The 15848-nt window shown below is 44.5% G+C and overlaps 1 protein-coding gene across 1 annotated transcript in view; it reads left to right on the forward strand.

The window, feature by feature from the left end:
- Nucleotides 1-1246: 1246 nt before the first annotated feature.
- The window catches only part of sergef (secretion regulating guanine nucleotide exchange factor), an 83798-nt gene continuing 69196 nt past the window's right edge, over nt 1247-15848 (forward strand). Inside the window, exons 1-5 of the mRNA XM_071415712.1 lie at nt 1247-1367; nt 1666-1801; nt 2369-2521; nt 3041-3196; nt 7727-7903. Of these exons, the coding sequence (XP_071271813.1) occupies nt 1326-1367; nt 1666-1801; nt 2369-2521; nt 3041-3196; nt 7727-7903 (664 nt within the window). The 5' untranslated portion in view covers nt 1247-1325. The remainder of the gene's footprint in view (nt 1368-1665; nt 1802-2368; nt 2522-3040; nt 3197-7726; nt 7904-15848) is intronic.

The raw sequence follows: 15848 nt of genomic DNA on the forward strand, positions 1-15848 counted from the left end.
TGATGTTGCCACCATCATGCTTCACCGTAGGGATGGTGCCAGGATTCTTCCAGACATGACGCGTGGTATTCAAGACAAAGATTTCAATCTTGGTTTCATCAGACCAGAGAATCTTGTTTCTCATGGTCTGAGAGTCCTTTAGGTGCCTTTTGGCAAACACCAAGTGGGCTGTCATATGCTTTTACTGAGGAGTGGCTTCCGTGTGGCCACTCTACCATAAGGGCCTGATTGGTGGAGTGCTGCAGAGATGGTTGTCCTTCTGGAAGGTTCTTAGATCTCCACAAAGGAACTCTAGAGCTCTGTCAGAGTGATTATTGGGTTCTTGGTCAACTCCATGACCAAGCCCCTTCTCCTCTGATTGCTCAGTTTGGCCGGGCGGCCAGCTCTAGGAAGAGTCTTGGTGGTTCCAAACTTCTTCAATTTAAGATTGATCGATTCAATTTCAATGCTGCAGACATTTCAGTTAAAAAAAGAAAAAAATTGCAAAAAAATCTAAAAACCTTTTTTTGCTTTTTCATTTTGGGGTATTGTGTATTGTTTAAATCAATTTTAGAATATGGTTGTAATGTAACAAAATGTGGAAAAGGGAAGGGGTCTGAATACTTTCCAAATGCACCATATATTCCTCCCATGTTTGTGTATATAATATTGAGTTGTTGCTGGGATGAATTTAAGGGTGTAAAGTAGAAAATTATTATTAAAAAGTGAGAATCTATTCAACGATGTTTCTACTGTAAAGAAATGTAAACTGATTATGTATAAGTCTAAATGTTCATGTGTGTCTTATGAATGAATAATGCCGACTTTTGTTTGAAATTATATACCAGAGACGTTTCATTAAGAGTATACTGTGCCTATGCATTTTTTATAGCGACTTCTCTAGTTGTTGTCCTATCAACACAGATTTTCACTTGAGGAAAAGCAGAACGTTTAATATTCATGGAGAATGAAATTGTAAATTTGCTAAACATGGCTTATTCTCCTGATAGAATATAATAGAGATTGGTCGATCTACGCCACACCTCTTTTTGGGTCGTAACTAGTTACCACAGCCACAAAGTCATAATTATGTCTGAACCCCGCCTATTTCTACAATTTATTTTGTTAAAATCTGATTTGAAACCTAACCCGAATGAAAACCAAAAAACGCATGTTTGTTTTCATTCATTTTTACGATAGCCATTTTGACTTTGTCGCTGTGGTAACTAGTGACCACCCTCTTTAGCCACACTCAACATGGCGGAAAACCACTGACGTATGTAAACAACTACTTTACAGCAACACGGTGTACTGTCGTACGTTGCATTTATTTTGCATCCCATGACATGGATACAAGCTTGCTGGCAGAATTATGTGTCTACACGTGGGTAAGTTTCTTGATCAACCAATGTTTTTGTATTTAGCCAATAAGATCCACTTTGTTGCCATACTAACGTTAGCTAGCTACGTTTTGTCAAGCACATTAGTTTCCAGAATGCTAGCTACCAAAACTAATGTTAGCGCCAGCTAGCTAACGTTAACTAACTAGAATTAGCTAACTAGTGATCTCTCCGTCTCTGGCAGTTGTATACCGGTGATTTAATGAATCAATTTCATATGTTAAATATGAACACAGTAGGTACTGCATCTCAATTCCCACTGTCAACGCCTCCTGAAACATTGCAGGGAACGAACAGCTACTGGCAGTTAGGACAGGGCCATGTGGAAGACCGGTCAGTGCCCAGGCTCGCTGATGGAGCCCTACAGATGGGCACGGTGCGTCAACTCAGTGGAGGTGGTGGGCATTCTGCTGTGGTCTCTGGTGAGTTTGGCTCATGATGGCATTTTGTTGTCATGAAGAAAGTTATCTAATATCTGCAAAGGGTTGACTTTGTCTCCCCCTGCTGGACATATGGCTTCTCCTTTTGGTGTGTTAATAATAAGCTATGTGAAGAACATTTTTCTGCTTATGCATTACACGGTATATACACAACTACACACAACTAATATCTTTATTATCCTTCTCTTCCTCCACCTCCTCTTCCTCCTCCACATCCCCTCGTCCTCTTCCTCCACCTCTTCCTCCTCCACATCCCCTCGTCCTCTTCCTCCACCTCCTCTTCCTCCTCCACATCCCCTCGTCCTCCTCTTCTTCTCCTCCACATCCCCTCGTCCTCTTCCTCCACCTCCTCTTCCTCCTCCACGTCCCCTTCCTCCACCTCTTCCTCCACCTCCTCTTCCTCCTCCACGTCCCCTTCCTCCACCTCTTCCTCCACCTCCTCTTCCTCCTCCACGTCCCCTTCCTCCTCCTCTTCCTCCTCCACCTCCTCTTCCTCCTCCACGTCCCCTTCCATCTCTTCCTCCTTCCTCCTCTTCCTCCTTTCTTCAGAGAAAGGAGAGCTGCTGGTGTGTGGGCAGAACCACAGAGGTCAGCTGGGACTGGGTCACAGTTTAGAGGTCACCACCTTTCAACTCTGTCCTCTCATTGGTCAGAGGGTTGCACACGTGTCCTGTGGTTGGGATTTCACACTCGTCCTCACTGGTGAGTGGAAGAGAATGTACTGCTCATTCTCTCTGGGGAGAAAGACAGAGAATGTACTGCTCATTCTCTCTGGGGAGAGAGACAGAGAATGTACTGCTCATCCTCTCTGGGGAGAGAGACAGAGAATGTACTGCTCATCCTCTCTGGGGAGAGAGACAGAGAATGTACTGCTCATCCTCTCTGGGGAGAGAGACAGAGAATGTACTGCTCATCCTCTGGGGAGAAAGACAGAGAATGTACTGCTCATCCTCTCTGGGGAGAGAGACAGAGAATGTACTGCTCATCCTCTCTGGGGAGAGAGAGAGAATGTACTGCTCATCCTCTCTGGGGAGAGAGACAGAGAATGTACTGTAGCGAACTGGAGCAGCAGCTCTGACCTGGGTCGGGTCTGGGTCGGGTCTCTGTGACAGTCATCACAACACCTTAGTTGTCAAAACCAGAGACCTGAACGTCTTGACATATGTCTAGGTGTTCATGCTTGTCATTTTATATCAACATGTTTTGTTTCTCCTCTCTCAGATCATGGCCAGGTACTGACGTGTGGATCTAATGCATACGGCCAGTTGGGTGTCTCAGAGCCGATCCCTCATTCTGTGGTGCTACTGCCCATTCAGTCTGTAAGGGAGCCCGTGATCAGAGTGGCAGCAGGGCTCAGACATTCACTGACTGTCACTGGTAAGACCTGACTGTCACTGACTGTCACTGGTAAGACATACCTGTCACTGACTGTCACTGGTAAGACATACCTGTCACTGACTGTCACTGGTAAGACATACCTGTCACTCACTGTCACTGGTAAGACATACCTGTCACTCACTGTCACTGGTAAGACATACCTGTCACTGACTGTCACTGGTAAGACATACCTGTCACTGACTGTCACTGGTAAGACATACCTGTCACTAACTGTCACTGGTAAGACATACCTGTCACTAACTGTCACTGGTAAGACATACCTGTCACTAACTGTCACTGGTAAGACATACTTGTCACTGACTGTCACTGGTAAGACATACTTGTCACTGACTGTCACTGGTAAGACATACTTGTCACTGACTGTCACTGGTAAGACATACCTGTCACTGACTGTCACTGGTAAGACATACCTGTCACTGACTGTCACTGGTAAGACATACTTGTCACTGACTGTCACTGGTAAGACATACCTGTCACTGACTGTCACTGGTAAGACATACCCGTCACAGACTGTCACTGGTAAGACATACTTGTCACTGACTGTCACTGGTAAGACATACCCGTCACTGACTGTCACTGGTAAGACATACTTGTCACTGACTGTCACTGGTAAGACATACCCGTCACTGACTGTCACTGGTAAGACATACCTGTCACTGACTGTCACTGGTAAGACATACCTGTCACTGACTGTCACTGGTAAGACATACTTGTCACTGACTGTCACTGGTAAGACATACCCGTCACAGACTGTCACTGGTAAGACATACCCGTCACAGACTGTCACTGGTAAGACATACCTGTCACTGACTGTCACTGGTAAGACATACTTGTCACAGACTGTCACTGGTAAGACATACCTGTCACAGACTGTCACTGGTAAGACATACCCGTCACTGACTGTCACTGGTAAGACATACCCGTCAGACTGTCACTGGTAAGACATACCTGTCACTGACTGTCACTGGTAAGACATACCTGTCACTGACTGTCACTGGTAAGACATACCTGTCACAGACTGTCACTGGTAAGACATACCTGTCACTGACTGTCACTGGTAAGACATACTTGTCACTGGTAAGACCTGACTGTCACTGGTAAGACATACTTGTCACTAACTGTCACTGGTAAGACATACCTGTCACTGGTAAGACATACCTGTCACTAACTGTCACTGGTAAGACATACCTGTCACTGGTAAGACATACCTGTTCAGACTTCACAGCCACGGAGCCTCCAAATGACATTCATAAATATGTTATAATTCTGACTACAGATCCAAGCTCTGAATTCAAATTTACACTCACTCTGGTCCTCATTGCTGTATCTGGTTCTGTGTAGTGTGTCCTCATTACTGTATCTGGTTCTGTGTAGTGTGTCCTCATTACTGTATCTGGTTCTGTGTAGTGTGTCCTCATTACTGTATCTGGTTCTGTGTAGTGTGTCCTCATTGCTGTATCTGGTTCTGTGTAGTGTGTCCTCATTACTGTATCTGGTGCTGTGTAGTGTGTCCTCATTACTGTATCTGGTGCTGTGTAGTGTGTCCTCATTACTGTATCTGGTTCTGTGTAGTGTGTCCTCATTACTGTATCTGGTGCTGTGTAGTGTGTCTTCATTACTGTATCTGGTGCTGTGTAGTGTGTCCTCATTACTGTATCTGGTTCTGTGTAGTGTGTCCTCATTACTGTATCTGGTTCTGTGTAGTGTGTGTGTGTCCTCATTGCTGTATCTGGTTCTGTGTAGTGTGTGTGTGTGTGTGTGTGTCCTCATTGCTGTATCTGGTTCTGTGTAGTGTGTGTGTGTGTGTCCTCATTGCTGTATCTGGTTCTGTGTAGTGTGTCCTCATTGCTGTATCTGGTTCTGTGTAGTTTGTGTGTCCTCATTGCTGTATCTGGTTCTGTGTAGTGTGTGTGTGTCCTCATTACTGTATCTGGTTCTGTGTAGTGTGTGTGTGTGTCCTCATTGCTGTATCTGGTTCTGTGTAGTGTGTCCTCATTACTGTATCTGGTTCTGTGTAGTGTGTCCTCATTACTGTATCTGGTTCTGTGTAGTGTGTCCTCATTACTGTATCTGGTTCTGTGTAGTGTGTCCTCATTGCTGTATCTGGTTCTGTGTAGTGTGTCCTCATTACTGTATCTGGTGCTGTGTAGTGTGTCCTCATTACTGTATCTGGTGCTGTGTAGTGTGTCCTCATTACTGTATCTGGTTCTGTGTAGTGTGTCCTCATTACTGTATCTGGTGCTGTGTAGTGTGTCTTCATTACTGTATCTGGTGCTGTGTAGTGTGTCCTCATTACTGTATCTGGTTCTGTGTAGTGTGTCCTCATTACTGTATCTGGTTCTGTGTAGTGTGTGTGTGTCCTCATTGCTGTATCTGGTTCTGTGTAGTGTGTGTGTGTGTGTGTGTGTCCTCATTGCTGTATCTGGTTCTGTGTAGTGTGTGTGTGTGTGTCCTCATTGCTGTATCTGGTTCTGTGTAGTGTGTCCTCATTGCTGTATCTGGTTCTGTGTAGTTTGTGTGTCCTCATTGCTGTATCTGGTTCTGTGTAGTGTGTGTGTGTCCTCATTACTGTATCTGGTTCTGTGTAGTGTGTGTGTGTGTCCTCATTGCTGTATCTGGTTCTGTGTAGTGTGTGTGTGTCCTCATTACTGTATCTGGTTCTGTGTAGTGTGTGTGTGTGTGTGTGTCCTCATTGCTGTATCTGGTTCTGTGTAGTGTGTGTGTGTGTCCTCATTGCTGTATCTGGTGCTGTGTAGTGTGTCCTCATTGCTGTATGTGGTTCTGTGTAGTGTGTGTGTGTGTGTGTGTCCTCATTGCTGTATCTGGTTCTGTGTAGTGTGTCCTCATTGCTGTATCTGGTTCTGTGTAGTGTGTGTGTGTCCTCATTGCTGTATCTGGTTCTGTGTAGTGTGTGTGTGTGTCCTCATTGCTGTATCTGGTTCTGTGTAGTGTGTGTGTGTGTGTCCTCATTGCTGTATCTGGTTCTGTGTAGTGTGTGTGTGTGTGTCCTCATTGCTGTATCTGGTTCTGTGTAGTGTGTCCTCATTGCTGTATCTGGTTCTGTGTAGTGTGTCCTCATTGCTGTATCTGGTGCTGTGTAGTGTGTCCTCATTACTGTATCTGGTGCTGTGTAGTGTGTCCTCATTACTGTATCTGGTTCTGTGTAGTGTGTCCTCATTACTGTATCTGGTTCTGTGTAGTGTGTGTGTGTGTGTGTGTGTGTCCTCATTGCTGTATCTGGTTCTGTGTAGTGTGTGTGTGTGTGTGTGTCCTCATTGCTGGTTCTGTGTAGTGTGTGTGTGTGTGTCCTCATTGCTGTATCTGGTTCTGTGTAGTGTGTCCTCATTGCTGTATCTGGTTCTGTGTAGTGTGTGTCCTCATTGCTGTATCTGGTTCTGTGTAGTGTGTGTCCTCATTGCTGTATCTGGTTCTGTGTAGTGTGTGTGTGTCCTCATTACTGTATCTGGTTCTGTGTAGTGTGTGTGTGTCCTCATTGCTGTATCTGGTTCTGTGTAGTGTGTGTGTGTGTCCTCATTGCTGTATCTGGTTCTGTGTAGTGTGTGTGTGTGTGTGTGTCCTCATTGCTGTATCTGGTTCTGTGTAGTGTGTCCTCATTGCTGTATCTGGTTCTGTGTAGTGTGTGTGTGTCCTCATTGCTGTATCTGGTTCTGTGTAGTGTGTGTGTGTGTGTGTGTGTCCTCATTGCTGTATCTGGTGCTGTGTAGTGTGTCCTCATTGCTGTATCTGGTTCTGTGTAGTGTGTGTGTGTCCTCATTGCTGTATCTGGTTCTGTGTAGTGTGTGTGTGTGTCCTCATTGCTGTATCTGGTTCTGTGTAGTGTGTGTGTGTGTGTGTGTCCTCATTGCTGTATCTGGTTCTGTGTGTGTGTGTGTCCTCATTGCTGTATCTGGTTCTGTGTAGTGTGTCCTCATTGCTGTATCTGGTTCTGTGTAGTGTGTGTCCTCATTGCTGTATCTGGTTCTGTGTAGTGTGTGTGTGTGTCCTCATTGCTGTATCTGGTTCTGTGTAGTGTGTGTGTCCTCATTGCTGTATCTGGTTCTGTGTAGTGTGTGTGTGTGTGTCCTCATTGCTGTATCTGGTTCTGTGTAGTGTGTGTGTGTGTCCTCATTGCTGTATCTGGTGCTGTGTAGTGTGTCCTCATTGCTGTATGTGGTTCTGTGTAGTGTGTCCTCATTGCTGTATCTGGTTCTGTGTAGTGTGTGTGTGTCCTCATTGCTGTATCTGGTTCTGTGTAGTGTGCGCTATGGAAATAGTTCAGTCTTCTCAATCACTACAGAGCAGGTTGTCTAGTGGTTTAGAACGTCGGGCCACTAACCAAATGGTCTCTGGTTTGAATCCCAGAGTAGGCTAGTCTCTAGTAGGTGAAAAATCTGTCAGTCTTAACCGTGATTTCTCCCGTGCTCTGAATATGAGTGTCTGCTAAATGTCTAAAATGTAAATGTACATATCATCAATGCATTCTTTCTCCTTGTGTTGTTCTGTCTCCAGGTACAGGTAGTGTTTACCAGTGGGGTTTGGGTCTCTCTGGCCAGGCTAAGAGAGCTCTGAGTCCACAGCCTGTCCCAGCCCACTTCTCCTCCAAGACACCTTGTCTGGTCCCAGGTCTGGAACAGGTGATTTCACACAGAGTTGCCGCAGGCTCTGCCCACTGTGTGAGCCTCACTGGTGAGTGACTGTTATTGCTCTCCAGTCTGCTAGTCTCTAGTCTCCAGTCTGCCAGTCTGCTAGTCTCCAGTCTGCCAGTCTCCAGTCTGCTAGTCTCCAGTCTGCTAGTCTCCAGTCTGCCAGTATGCTAGTCTCCAGTCTGCCAGTCTCCAGTCTGCTAGTCTCCAGTCTGCTAGTCTCCAGTCTGCTAGTCTCCAGTCTGCCAGTCTGCTAGTCTGCCAGTCGGCTAGTCTCCAGTCGGCTAGTCTCCAGTCTGCTAGTCTCCAGTCTCCAGTCTGCCAGTCTCCAGTCGGCTAGTCTCCTAGTCTCCAGTCGGCTAGTCTCCTAGTCTCCAGTCGGCTAGTCTCCAGTCTGCTAGTCTCCAGTCTGCCAGTCTCCAGTCTGCCAGTCTCCAGTCGGCTAGTCTCCAGTCTCCTAGTCTCCAGTCTCCTAGTCTCCAGTCGGCTAGTCTCCAGTCGGCTAGTTTCCAGTCGGCTAGTCTCCAGTCGGCTAGTCTCCAGTCGGCTAGTCTCCAGTCTCCTAGTCTCCAGTCTGCTAGTCTCCAGTCTGCCAGTCTCCAGTCTGCCAGTCTCCAGTCTGCTGGTCTGCTTGTCTCCAGTCTGCTGGTCTGCCAGTCTCCAGTCTGCTAGTCTCCAGTCTGCCAGTCTCCAGTCTCCTAGTCTCCAGTCGGCTAGTCTCCTAGTCTCCAGTCGGCTAGTCTCCAGTCGGCTAGTCTCCAGTCTGCTAGTCTCCAGTCGGCTAGTCTCCAGTCTGCTAGTCTCCAGTCGGCTAGTCTCCAGTCTCCTAGTCTCCAGTCTGCTAGTCTCCAGTCTGCTAGTCTCCAGTCTGCTAGTCTCCAGTCTGCTAGTCTCCAGTCTGCTAGTCTGCTAGTCTCCAGTCTGCTAGTCTCCTAGTCTCCAGTCTGCCAGTCTCCAGTCTGCCAGTCTCCAGTCTCCAGTCGGCTAGTCTCCTAGTCTCCAGTCTCCTAGTCTCCAGTCGGCCAGTCGGCTAGTCTCCAGTCTGCTGGTCTGCTTGTCTCCAGTCTGCTGGTCTGCTAGTCTCCAGTCGGCTAGTCTCCAGTCGGCTAGTCTCCAGTCGGCTAGTCTCCAGTCTGCTAGTCTCCAGTATGCTAGTCTTCAGTCTGCTAGTCTCCAGTCTGCTAGTCTCCAGTCTGCTAGTCTCCTAGTCTCCAGTCGGCTAGTCTCCTAGTCTCCAGTCGGCTAGTCTCCAGTCGGCTAGTCTCCAGTCGGCTAGTCTCCAGTCTGCTGGTCTCCAGTCTGCTTGTCTCCAGTCGGCTGGTCTCCAGTCTGCTTGTCTGCTTGTCTCCAGTCTGCTTGTCTCCAGTCTGCTGGTCTGCTTGTCTCCAGTCTGCTGGTCTCCAGTCTGCTGGTCTCCAGTCTGCTGGTCTCCAGTCGGCTGGTCTCCAGTCTGCTGGTCTCCAGTCGGCTGGTCTGCTTGTCTCCTTGTCTCCAGTTGGCTGGTCTCCAGTCGGCTGGTCTCCAGTCGGCTTTACTTGAATTTTCCCATAGACACACAAATTAATGATTTATGAGAAAGTATGAATTGCGCCCACGGAAAAGTATTTTCTATTTGATGGTTGTGTATTGTTCTTTATTATGTTTACATCAGTAGTAGAACAGTGTGTCCAAAAACGAATTATTTTTTTAAATTTAAAACTCAGTCCGGCTTTCAACTTCCTCTTTATAGGTGTGATGTCTAGATGGGTTGTTGCATCATCAGTTCCTCTTGTCATGTTAGTCATTACAGACCCTACAGAGATATTTATAACTTGACAGAGATGTCCTCGTCAACTAGTCCATGTCAGCTAACGTTTTTTTAAGCCCTTTGATTTTGTTGTAATGTTTTGAGTCACTCAAATATCACATGAATACACATTAGACATGGCAAAATGTGTAGAATTGCAAGCAAATTCTCTTTTTAAAACTGCAACATGTTCTCTGCACCCCGTGACAAAATGTGTAGAATTGCAGGAAATACTGTAAACTTTAAACCTGCTAAATGTTCTCTCCACTAACAAGATGGGTGTGAACAGTTTGTGTCATGGACAGTGCTTGTCCCTATAGAAATAGAGGAGGAGGGGGTGTTATATTACTCACTGTGAAAATGAATCAGCGTTTACCCACCTGTTTTTACCACTTACATCACTGGTTTACATTCTCCATTGATTTACGTTTTCCTTGGTGACGATCTTTATGCTTGCATTTATCTTGGCATGTCAGTGTTGTATTATAACAGGGGGGTCATGTCTAGGATAGTGTTGTATTATAGTAGGGGGGTCATGTATAGTGTTGTATTATAACAGGGGGTCATGTCTAGGATAGTGTTGTATTATAACAGGGGGTCATGTCTAGGATAGTGTTGTATTATAACAGGGGGGTCATGTCTAGGATAGTGTTGTATTATAGTAGGGGGGTCATGTATAGTGTTGTATTATAACAGGGGGTCATGTCTAGGATAGTGTTGTATTATAACAGGGGGTCATGTCTAGGATAGTGTTGTATTATAACAGGGGGGTCATGTCTAGGATAGTGTTGTATTATAACAGGGGGTCATGTCTAGGATAGTGTTGTATTATAACAGGGGGTCATGTCTAGGATAGTGTTGTATTATAACAGGGGGTCATGTCTAGGATAGTGTTGTATTATAACAGGGGGTCATGTCTAGGATAGTGTTGTATTATAACAAGGGGGGTCATGTGTAGGATAGTGTTGTATTATAACAGGGGGGTCATGTGTAGGATAGTGTTGTATTATAACAGGGGGGTCATGTCTAGGATAGTGTTGTATTATAACAGGGGGTCATGTCTAGGATAGTGTTGTATTATAACAGGGGGGTCATGTCTAGGATAGTGTTGTATTATAACAGGGGGTCATGTCTAGGATAGTGTTGTATTATAACAGGGGGGTCATGTCTAGGATAGTGTTGTATTATAACAGGGGGTCATGTCTAGGATAGTGTTGTATTATAACAGGGGTCATGTGTTGTATTATAGCGGGGGGTCATGTCTAGGATAGTGTTGTATTATAACAGGGGGTCATGTCTAGGATAGTGTTGTATTATAACAGGGGGTCATGTCTAGGATAGTGTTGTATTATAACAGGGGGGTCATGTGTTGTATTATAACAGGGGGTCATGTCTAGGATAGTGTTGTATTATAACAGGGGTCATGTGTTGTATTATAACGGGGGGTCATGTCTAGGATAGTGTTGTATTATAACAGGGGGGTCATGTGTTGTATTATAACGGGGGGTCATGTCTAGGATAGTGTTGTATTATAACAGGGGGGTCATGTCTAGGATAGTGTTGTATTATAGTAGGGGGGTCATGTCTAGGATAGTGTTGTATTATAGTAGGGGGGTCATGTCTAGGATAGTGTTGTATTATAACAGGGGGGTCATGTCTAGGATAGTGTTGTATTATAGTAGGGGGGTCATGTCTAGGATAGTGTTGTATTATAACAGGGGGGTCATGTCTAGGATAGTGTTGTATTATAACAGGGGGTCATGTGTTGTATTATAGCAGGGGGGTCATGTCTAGGATAGTGTTATATTATAACAGGGGGGTCATGTCTAGGATAGTGTTGTATTATAACAGGGGGGTCATGTCTAGGATAGTGTTGTATTATAACAGGGGGGTCATGTCTAGGATAGTGTTGTATTATAACAGGGGGTCATGTCTAGGATAGTGTTGTATTATAACAGGGGGTCATGTCTAGGATAGTGTTGTATTATAACAGGGGGGTCATGTCTAGGATAGTGTTGTATTATAACAGGGGGGGTCATGTCTAGGATAGTGTTGTATTATAACAGGGGGGTCATGTCTAGGATAGTGTTGTATTATAACAGGGGGGTCATGTCTAGGATAGTGTTGTATTATAACGGGGGGTCATGTCTAGGATAGTGTTGTATTATAACAGGGGGGTCATGTCTAGGATAGTGTTGTATTATAACAGGGGGTCATGTCTAGGATAGTGTTGTATTATAACAGGGGGGTCATGTCTAGGATAGTGTTGTATTATAACAGGGGGGTCATGTCTAGGATAGTGTTGTATTATAACAGGGGGGTCATGTCTAGGATAGTGTTGTATTATAACAGGGGGGTCATGTCTAGGATAGTGTTGTATTATAACAGGTGGGTCATGTCTAGGATAGTGTTGTATTATAACAGGGGGGTCATGTCTAGGATAGTGTTGTATTATAACAGGGGGGTCATGTCTAGGATAGTGTTGTATTATAACAGGGGGGTCATGTCTAGGATAGTGTTGTATTATAACAGGGGTGGTCATGTCTAGGATAGTGTTGTATTATAACAGGGGGTCATGTCTAGGATAGTGTTGTATTATAACAGGGGGGTCATGTCTAGGCTAGTGTTGTATTATAACAGGGGGGTCATGTCTAGGATAGTGTTGTATTATAACAGGGGGTCATGTCTAGGATAGTGTTGTATTATAACAGGGGGGTCATGTCTAGGATAGTGTTGTATTATAACAGGGGGTCATGTCTAGGATAGTGTTGTATTATAACAGGGGGTCATGTCTAGGATAGTGTTGTATTATAACAGGGGGTCATGTCTAGGATAGTGTTGTATTATAACAGGGGGTCATGTCTAGGATAGTGTTGTATTATAACAGGGGGGTCATGTGTTGTATTATAACAGGGGGGTCATGTCTAGGATAGTGTTGTATTATAACAGGGGGTCATGTCTAGGATAGTGTTGTATTATAACAGGGGGTCATGTCTAGGATAGTGTTGTATTATAACAGGGGGGTCATGTCTAGGATAGTGTTGTATTATAACAGGGGGTCATGTCTAGGATAGTGTTGTATTATAACAGGGGGTCATGTCTAGGATAGTGTTGTATTATAACAGGGGGGTCATGTGTTGTATTATAACAGGGGGGTCATGTCTAGGATAGTGTTGTATTATAACAGGGGGTCATGTCTAGGATAGTGTTGTATTATAACAGGGGGTCATGTCTAGGATAGTGTTGTATTATAACAGGGGGGTCATGTCTAGGATAGTGTTGTATTATAACAGGGGGTCATGTCTAGGATAGTGTTGTATTATAACAGGGGGGTCATGTCTAGGATAGTGTTGTATTATAACAGGGGGTCATGTCTAGGATAGTGTTGTATTATAACAGGGGGGTCATGTCTAGGATAGTGTTGTATTATAACAGGGGGGTCATGTCTAGGATAGTGTTGTATTATAACGGGGGGTCATGTCTAGGATAGTGTTGTATTATAACAGGGGGTCATGTCTAGGATAGTGTTGTATTATAACAGGGGGTCATGTCTAGGATAGTGTTGTATTATAACAGGGGGGTCATGTCTAGGATAGTGTTGTATTATAACAGGGGGGTCATGTCTAGGATAGTGTTGTATTATAACAGGGGGTCATGTCTAGGATAGTGTTGTATTATAACAGGGGGGTCATGTGTTGTATTATAACAGGGGGGGTCATGTCTAGGATAGTGTTGTATTATAACAGGGGGGTCATGTCTAGGATAGTGTTGTATTATAACAGGGGGTCATGTCTAGGATAGTGTTGTATTATAACGGGGGGTCATGTCTAGGATAGTGTTGTATTATAACAGGGGGGTCATGTCTAGGATAGTGTTGTATTATAACAGGGGGGTCATGTCTAGGATAGTGTTGTATTATAACAGGGGGTCATGTCTAGGATAGTGTTGTATTATAACAGGGGGGTCATGTGTTGTATTATAACAGGGGGGGTCATGTCTAGGATAGTGTTGTATTATAACAGGGGGGTCATGTCTAGGATAGTGTTGTATTATAACAGGGGGTCATGTCTAGGATAGTGTTGTATTATAACGGGGGGTCATGTCTAGGATAGTGTTGTATTATAACAGGGGGGTCATGTCTAGGATAGTGTTGTATTATAACAGGGGGTCATGTCTAGGATAGTGTTGTATTATAACAGGGGGGTCATGTCTAGGATAGTGTTGTATTATAACAGGGGGTCATGTCTAGGATAGTGTTGTATTATAACAGGGGGGTCATGTCTAGGATAGTGTTGTATTATAACAGGGGGGTCATGTCTAGGATAGTGTTGTATTATAACAGGGGGGTCATGTCTAGGATAGTGTTGTATTATAACAGGGGGGTCATGTCTAGGATAGTGTTGTATTATAACAGGGGGGGTCATGTCTAGGATAGTGTTGTATTATAACAGGGGGGTCATGTCTAGGATAGTGTTGTATTATAACAGGGGGGTCATGTCTAGGATAGTGTTGTATTATAACAGGGGGTCATGTCTAGGATAGTGTTGTATTATAACGGGGGGTCATGTCTAGGATAGTGTTGTATTATAACAGGGGGGTCATGTCTAGGATAGTGTTGTATTATAACAGGGGGTCATGTCTAGGATAGTGTTGTATTATAACAGGGGGGTCATGTCTAGGATAGTGTTGTATTATAACAGGGGGTCATGTCTAGGATAGTGTTGTATTATAACAGGGGGGTCATGTCTAGGATAGTGTTGTATTATAACAGGGGGTCATGTCTAGGATAGTGTTGTATTATAACAGGGGGGTCATGTCTAGGATAGTGTTGTATTATAACAGGGGGGGTCATGTCTAGGATAGTGTTGTATTATAACAGGGGGGTCATGTCTAGGATAGTGTTGTATTATAACAGGGGGGTCATGTCTAGGATAGTGTTGTATTATAACAGGGGGTCATGTCTAGGATAGTGTTGTATTATAACAGGGGGGTCATGTCTAGGATAGTGTTGTATTATAACAGGGGGTCATGTCTAGGATAGTGTTGTATTATAACAGGGGGGTCATGTCTAGGATAGTGTTGTATTATAACAGGGGGTCATGTCTAGGATAGTGTTGTATTATAACAGGGGGGTCATGTCTAGGATAGTGTTGTATTATAACAGGGGGGTCATGTCTAGGATAGTGTTGTATTATAACAGGGGGGCATGTCTAGGATAGTGTTGTATTATAACAGGGGGGTCATGTCTAGGATAGTGTTGTATTATAACAGGGGGTCATGTCTAGGATAGTGTTGTATTATAACAGGGGGGTCATGTCTAGGATAGTGTTGTATTATAACAGGGGGGTCATGTCTAGGATAGTGTTGTATTATAACAGGGGGGTCATGTCTAGGATAGTGTTGTATTATAACAGGGGGGTCATGTCTAGGATAGTGTTGTATTATAACAGGGGGGTCATGTCTAGGATAGTGTTGTATTATAACAGGGGGTCATGTCTAGGATAGTGTTGTATTATAACAGGGGGTCATGTCTAGGATAGTGTTGTATTATAACAGGGGGGTCATGTCTAGGATAGTGTTGTATTATAACAGGGGAGTCATGTCTAGGATAGTGTTGTATTATAACAGGGGAGTCATGTCTAGGATAGTGTTGTATTATAACAGGGGGGTCATGTCTAGGATAGTGTTGTTGTATTATAACAGGGGGGTCATGTCTAGGATAGTGTTGTTGTATTATAACAGGGGGGTCATGTCTAGGATAGTGTTGTATTATAACAGGGGGGTCATGTCTAGGATAGTGTTGTATTATAACAGGGGGGTCATGTCTAGGATAGTGTTGTATTATAACAGGGGGTCATGTCTAGGATAGTGTTGTATTATAACAGGGGAGTCATGTCTAGGATAGTGTTGTATTATAACAGGGGGGTCATGTCTAGGATAGTGTTGTATTATAACAGGGGGTCATGTCTAGGATAGTGTTGTATTATAACAGGGGGTCATGTCTAGGATAGTGTTGTATTATAACAGGGGGTCATGTCTAGGATAGTGTTGTATTATAACAGGGGGTCATGTCTAGGATAGTGTTGTATTATAACAGGGGGGTCATGTCTAGGATAGTGTTGTATTATAACAGGGGGGTCATGTCTAGGATAGTGTTGTATTATAACAGGGGGTCATGTCTAGGATAGTGTTGTATTATAAC

The sequence above is a fragment of the Salvelinus alpinus genome, chromosome 9 (genome assembly GCF_045679555.1).
Source record: "Salvelinus alpinus chromosome 9, SLU_Salpinus.1, whole genome shotgun sequence".
In the NCBI taxonomy this organism is placed as follows: Eukaryota; Metazoa; Chordata; class Actinopteri; order Salmoniformes; family Salmonidae; genus Salvelinus; species Salvelinus alpinus.